Consider the following 7,962-nt stretch of genomic DNA (forward strand, 5'->3'; position numbering starts at 1 on the left):
GGACTGTGATCTGTATCACTGAAAAGAGGGTTCATACCAATGAGCTCACATAGACTTATCAAAGTATTGAAGAAGTGAATGTTTGTTTTTGTCCCGTATATCCAAGGAGTATCAAGGGAAAATGTTATTTCCTCAGTACGATCAGCTATGATACACCCTTGCCAGTATTTGAAAGCTCATAGCGTTTAAGCACAAGCCTAGTTCTGTTGGAACTTTGGAGCTGGCCTCATCAACACTAGGGCCATCAACATAACACAACTCAAGCTCCCTGGTAGAATGTGAATTTGGAAGAATGAGAATTTGGGCAGCTGTGTGGTATAGTAGATAGAGCACCTTACTAGCTTACGGGTGACTCTGGGAAAGTCACTTCATCCTCTTTGCCTCGGTTTCCTCATCTGTAAAATGAGCTGGAGAAGGAAATGGCAAACTCTAGTATCTTTGCCAAGAAAACCCCAAATGAAGTCACAGTCAGATATGACTGAAAAACAGCTGGACATCAAGGACATATAGTTATATCATCCGTAAGAATCAGAGAGATTGGAAGGAAACCCATTTTCCCCCAATAAGCAATCAGGAAAAGGAACTGCAAGGAAATGGAACAACATGTTGAGAAAGCTACCGAGGAGTATGTCTTGCTAAACTTTATTTCACCCATCACAGTGTTCTACATTGGGCACCCTTCAGTCATTTCAGCTCTTCAGAGGGTTAGAGAGAAGAGAGTACAGAAAATAGTGTTGCTCTTCAGCTATTTTCTGGGTTAAACAGATGCTTTGGGTGTCAATCCAGAAATGAAGGAGCTGCCATTTGAAACATTGCTTGATATATTAAGGAAGTTGCTGCTTTGAAATCGCTGACAATGGATAAAAATTCAAAGTTCCCAACTTCAGATTATAAAGCAGTATTTTTTTTTAGTTAATTTACTTATTTTTAGTTTTCAACATTCGCTTCCATAAGTTTTAAATTTTCTCCCCCTCTCTCTCCACTCCCTCCCTTAAAGGTTCTGCAATCTGATATAAGCTCTACATATAAATTCCTATTAAACGTTAGTCATGTTGTATAGAAGAATTATAACAAGTGGGAGAAACCATGAGAAAGAAAAACAAAACAAAACAAAAAAAGAAAATAGTCTGTAAAGCAGTATTTTTTTTCAAAGGCAAAAAAATAAAATTCTCTGAAGTTTCCAGCTGTTTTATTTTCTGAATATAACTCAAAATGTCTTATAAAGAACGGTGATTCCCCATGAAAACCCAATAATTTTGTTCTTATATTTGGCATGAGATTGTGGCTTACTTAGGGAAGAAAGAATTCTATTTCAAGATACCATGTTATCTTATCACTTTGTAAGTGACTGACGATAAGAGTCCTAATCCTACTTTTATTTTTCATCAGAGAATTAGGTTACAAAAATCACAGTTTGTTTATAACAGATGAAACTAATCATTTGGTTGGACTAAGGTAACAAGAGTAAAAATTCTTTTCAACAATTATAGCATATTTCTTAAAAGATGACTGGTAATTTGGAAACCAACTTCTCCATGGGAAATCACAAGAGAGTGAATTTTTGGTTTTAAAAATGTTCTCTTTAAACATCAGTAGAAAGAAGATAATTTGCCAGGATCACTTTCAACTTTTTTTTTACCCATAGAGCAAGCAGAACCAAAAGAACATTATATACAGTACCAGCAATATTAAAAATGATTCTGAACAAATAAGTTATTTGACTATTATAAATACCCAAATTAACTATAAAGGCCATATGAAGAAAGATGTTATTTGCATTCAGAGAAAGAACTGATAAATAGATGTATGTATAGAATAATTATATACATACACATACATATATTTTACATATATACACACATTTACACATATACACACATATGTGCGTGTTATATATATCATATATATATTTATGTCTAATGGTGGCTATCTCTGGGGTGAGGGGTCAGAGAAGGAAGATAAAAGGAAAAAAAAGAAATTTATGTTATAATTTTGTTGTATATTTAAAAGGAATAGCAAGTTGTGCATACTTAATTTGCAGTCTCATGTACAATCATCTTTTTTATTATACTGTTATGAAAATGCTTGTTTTATTCCATAAATTAAAAATAAAATAAATTTAAAAAATAAAACAAGTATGAAGTGACACTGTGTCAGAGAACTGGGCTAGTTTCTAGGGAGAGAAGAAGATATAAAGTACAAATAAGACAAAGTTTCTTTCCTCAAGAAGCTTCCACAGTCAACAGAAGAAAAAAGATCTCAACTCACAGACCTGTAATACTCAAAGCCATAGGACCAGTGAATCAAGAGAGCTATAAAATGAAATACTATGTGAGTCTTAAAGGGGAAGGTATAATCACAAGCAATTCAGCTTTTAATATCAGAAGGCAATATCATATTTAGGAAAACACATTCTTCACCCTTAAAAAATAGCTAAGAAATTTTCTGAAATTTTGCAGTTCTCTACTGTCTCAAGTAAGCATATTGTTACAAAGAGGAGTTTAGCTTATCCAGCTTCAGGTGGAATGTTATCACCAACAAAAAGCACCCAGAGGCATCTAGGTGTATCCCAGTCACCAGAAAAAGAAGCTAAAATAGCCATGCTTTCTATACCCTAAGAGAACTTAAAAAAATGAAAGCATTAGTATTAGTAATGATAAATATGTACGAGGACACTGACACATATGCAACTCTATGGTGAACGGTGCAAATGAAATACAAAATTACAGTGTGTACAAATATATAGGCTTAAAGTAATATGATTTCTTTCCATGTTTTGGCACATTTCCTCAGGTACTCCCCAGGAATTTGTTTGGTCATTATTTTAAAAGTTCTATTAATAGTGCCACCATAGTGTTTCATTATGCAGAGTTTACAGACAAGCGGAATATAGGTGAATATTCAAGAACCAGGCATCATGTTCATTTCATCACTGAATAAGCTCAGAACTATGTGTCAGCATTCCCATACAATGACCATTGGGACTAAATTTAGCATGTCAGCAGTAGCTAAAACCATGAAGTAAATTGCTTAATTGAGATTTCATTGACTTAGTACTTGCTCAAAAATTTTAATTTGTAAAGGTGTTCTAATTTCAATTGTTAATGTCCTAATTTTAATTATTTAATTAAATTTGATTGTTCATAAAAAAACAAATGCCTTTTGAGAAATGCACTTCACATTTACACATATTTCTCTAAATATTTGTGTAAACAGTCTGTGATTCTAGAATCTTTGGTGCAGCCTACTATATGTTCATGGTCAAAAGGCACTTTGAAAATTCAGCCCAAGAGGGCAACTAAATAAAAAAAAAAAAGCCCCTGACATGTAAAGGCATTTTTGTGCTGAGTAATAAGCAATTACCAAAATTGGTATCTCTTTTAGTAGATGTTTCTGATATGATTAATTATACCCCTACTCCACTGGGAATTTTGTAATGCTACATCCCTTTGGATGGAGAAATAACCTGTTTTAAACAGGTTACTTGTTTTAAACAGACCTACTCTTTGAATTTCTTCATTTTTTTCTTGTTTTACAACAAATTCATATCCAGAAAGCTTACTTTCTACAGAGGAAAATGAAGGCAAAAAACCCCCTAAAAGTCTTTGTGGGAGCCCTGACAATTTTCTGCCTTGTATACGAATATATACCCTATAAAACGGAAAAAAGGCAAGAAAGATACTGTTACACTTTGATTTTATGGCTAGTAAAAAAAAATACACTATTCAAGGAGACATTGCATGAGAAATATGATATACCACATACATAATTTGTCGTGGGGCACTGGTGTATATTAAACTGCCACTTTTAGCAGTGGCATCAGGTAACACCACCAGATGAAAAGCAATTTAGGCTTTTAACTGCACTCTGTTCTCAAAGTTTATTTCAAGAAATCCAATATCAACGTGGCTATTTTTTCTCCCTTTTCCCCTTAACGGCCTGTGTTGTTTAATTCCAACTTTACCTGTGGTGAGAGCTTCTGCTGTTGCCACGTGCATGAAGGTGTTGTCACTCACTGGCCATTTTTCTGCTGAAAGCACGAGTTTGTCCAGTCCTCCAAGTTCTTTCAATTCTTCCTGGATCTTTGGGCCTAAAACACTGTTTTCCCGGCTGATGTTCCTGTAACCGAGAGCATCTCCCACACCTCCCAGGAGCAGAGCAGCCTTAAATTTGTCCATCTTGAGGTCTGTGTCCTGGCTAACTTTCTTTTTTGCTTTTACAGCTGCTGAATCTTCCTAAGCCTTTGTTGCTTCCTTCGCTTTCTGTCTGCTCTTCTGACATTTATATTGGTCATTGTATCACTGTCAGGGGCTTACTCTATATGGCAAGGCACTCCTTTTCTGGCCCTGCAGGTGCCACCTCTTACACATCAGCCAATGAGAAAATGTTTCTAAATTCTAGCATCTTTTCACTTTAGTTTTTAATAGTAAGAATACTGAAGTGCCATGTTCTTTAATACAAAATTCCTCCAGGATTCCTGGCTCAACCACATTAAGAAAGAACAGTGCTAAGGAGTCCTCAGTTATTCAACACCCCGAAAGATCCCAGAGTGGCTTTTTTAAAATGTCTTTTTTTTGTAGTTCTGATTTGCTTTAACTACAAACATTTAGAATAGTTTCCCTCTTTGGAAACTGCTACTACAGTGAAGACAATGAGTGATCTATACTTTCATAGGGTTATAATTAATTAGAAGGGAACTACACTGAATTTCTTGAAGTCATACTGAACATTCATGAACCCATGAAGTTTTCAAATCAATAATTGAAAGTATAATCACTTGCTAGAGCACCTAAGTCAAAAGTAAAACCTTATCAGTATTAAAGGTTTTTTTGTCTGCAAATGTTCACTGACTGCATTCACCTCAAAGCAAGATCAGCAACATTTTTTATTTGCTTGTTTGTTTGTTTACTTATTTCTCTTAGCTAAGACCAGACCTCAAGATTTATTATCAGGTCTTTTAAGAAAATTAGGAGTTGTAGAAATATTTGTTGCTCATGGGTAGACTAAGCCAATATGAAAAAATGACAATTCTACCTAGATTAATTTACTTATTCAGTGCCGTACCAATTAAACTACCAAAAATTATTTTATAGAGCTAGAAGCAATAATAACAAAATTCAATTGGAGGAACAAAAGGTCAAGAATATAAAAGGAATCAATAAAAAAATGTGAAGGAAAGTAACCTAGCAGTACCACTATATTACACAGTGGTAAGCATCAAAAAAATCTGATACTGCTTAAGAAATAAGGTGTTAGATCAGTGGAATAGATTAGGGACACAATACACAGCAGTAAATTACTACAGTAGTCCATTGTTTGATAAATCCAAAGATGCAAGCTTTGGGGGATACATTTACCATTTGACAAAAATTTCTGGGAAAATTCAAGAGCAGTTTTTGGCAGAAACTAAGTATAGACCAACATCTCACATGGTATGCCGAATAAGGTAAAAATGGGTTACATAATTTAGACACACAGGGTGATATCATAAGCAAATTAGGGGAGCACCGAAAATTTTACCTGCCAGATATATGTGTAAGGGAAGAGCTTATGACCAAACAAGAGACAGAGAGGATCATGTAAAATAAAACGGACAGTTTCAATTGCGTGAAATTTAAAAGGCTTTGCACAAACAAAACCAATGCAGCCAAAATTAGAAGGAAAGCAGGAAACTGGGGAAATTTTTTTTACAGCAACCTTCTCTGATAAAGGCCTCATTTCTCAAACATATCAGGAACTGAGCCAAATTTATAAAAATAAGAGCCATTCCCCAATTGATAAATCGTCAGGGGATATGCATAGGCAGTTTTCAGAAGAAGAAATCAAAGCTATCAATAGTCATATGAAAAAAAATGCTCTAAATCACTATTAGAGAAAGGCAAATTAAAACAACTCTAAGGTACTACCTCATACCTATCAGATTGGCTAATGTGACAGAAAAGGGAAATTATAAATACTAGAGAGGATCTGGGAAAATAGGGACACTAAAGCACCATTGGTGGAGTTGTGAACTGACCCAACCATTCTGGAGAACAATTCGGAACTATGCCCAAAGGGCTATAAAACTATGAATACTCTTTGACCCTGCCTAGTCATATCTTCTGACCTACTACTCCCAAAGAGATCAAAGAAAAGGGAAAAGAACCCAAAAGTACAAAAGTATTTATAGCAGTTCTTTTCATGGTGGCAAAGAATTGGAAATTGAGAGGATATCTATCAACTGGGGAGTGGCTGAACAAGTTGTAGTACATAACTGTGCTACAAGAAATTGTGCTGTAAGAAATGATGAGCAGGATACTTTCAGAAAGACCTGGGAAGACTTATATGAACTGATGCAATGTGAAGTGAGCCGAACCAAGAACTTTGTACACAGTAACAGCAATATTATAATGAACTGCAAAACTGTGGAAGACTTAGCTACTCTGATCAAGACAACTATCCACAACAATTCTGAAGGACCCATGATAAAAAAAAATGCTATCCACCTCCAGAGAGAAAACTAATGAGCTCCAGGTGCAGATTAAAACATATTTGTTTTATTTTCTCTGTATTTTCCTGCTTTTTATTTTATTTTGTGCAAAGAAATACATTTTGCATGACTTCACACCTATAATTGCACGTATCATATTTCCTGTCTTCTCAATGGGGAAGGGAGGGGCAGGAAGGAGGGGGATAATTTGAAACTAAAAAAATTTTTAAATGAATGTTAAAATTTTTTAAAAACCTGAAACATTATTTTAAAAAAGAAAGTTAATTGAAGAGAAAGCTAGTTGCTTCAGAATTTGTTTGCTTCAGTATTATAATTTCAACTGCTGTAAATAAAAGACCTCCTACTACCATTTCCTCTGTCTTTATCTTCCATTAGGACTCTTACTACCCCAGGACCCAGAGAAGTGGTACGTATGAGAAGTGGTACATATTCTTTCCCCTCCATTCCCGAACTTCGAGCTTTGATTGGAATACATTTGTTATGTATACCTAACCCCTCAAAACTCCCAGTTACTGTTTAAAGAGTTATTGTTAAAGGCACTGTTTCTACCAGTTTGCTGCTCCAGAAGGAAATTCACTATAAACATAGCCTAGGTTGGGAGAAAGGAAGGAATCGAGCATCTCTTAAGTGCTTACTATGTGCTGGACACGGTGCTAAGCACTTTATGATGATCTCATTCTATCTTCACAACAACCCTGGGAAGTAGGTGCTATCGTTCGCCCCATTTTACAGTTGAGGAAGTTGAGGCAAACAAATTAGTTGACTTGTCCAGGGGATCACACAGCTAGTAAGTGTCTGAAGTTGAATTTAAACTCTGGTCTTCCTGATTCCAGGACTCAATGCTTGATTCCCTTGGCTACTGAGCTCCTTCAGACAGAAAGGTCTAACAGCAAAAGAACCCAGGAGCCAGTAGCTGACTCAATCCTATCTACAGATACTAGTTTGCTTTTGGGGATGTCTTTTTTGTACAGCCCTACTATAACTCCCTCCAACACCCCAGTTTGAGAAGTACTGTTATATTTTTATAACACTTTTCAGTGAACAGACATGCTCCTTTGCATCCAGAGCTTTAAGCTTGCTTGATTTCTTCTTCTGAATATGCTTTCAGATTTACAGAATTTATGAGTCAGAAGAGCCCAGTTCAATTCAGCATCCAATTCAGCCTGTACCTCCAAAAGAATTCCTCTAAAACAGAGGCTCTGGATGCAAAGGAACACTGAGGCCTGGAGTCAGAAAGACCAAAGCCTTGAGGTGCTGGCCAAATCAGATTAAAATATAATTGGGAAATGTTTTGCAAAATAAATAAAAATTTTATAAACATATATATGCACACACATATACAAATACATATACATACACACATACATATAAAATTTGTGGTTTTCTAAGTTAGCATGCCACAAAGACATGTTTCTATTTAAGTCTGACACCACTATCCCATGACAAGATCATCAAATAACCATCCAAGCTTC

The 7,962-nt window shown here is 35.4% G+C and overlaps 1 protein-coding gene across 1 annotated transcript in view; it reads right to left on the reverse strand.

Moving 5' to 3' along the window:
• ADPRHL1 (ADP-ribosylhydrolase like 1) overlaps positions 1–4,276 on the reverse strand; it is a 56,413-nt gene extending 52,137 nt beyond the window's left edge. Inside the window, exon 1 of the mRNA XM_036756442.1 lies at positions 3,965–4,276. Coding sequence (XP_036612337.1) covers positions 3,965–4,178 — 214 coding nt within the window. The 5' untranslated portion in view covers positions 4,179–4,276. The remainder of the gene's footprint in view (positions 1–3,964) is intronic.
• Positions 4,277–7,962: the final 3,686 nt, after the last annotated feature.

Source organism: Trichosurus vulpecula, chromosome 4 (genome assembly GCF_011100635.1).
Source record: "Trichosurus vulpecula isolate mTriVul1 chromosome 4, mTriVul1.pri, whole genome shotgun sequence".
NCBI lineage: Eukaryota > Metazoa > Chordata > Mammalia > Diprotodontia > Phalangeridae > Trichosurus > Trichosurus vulpecula.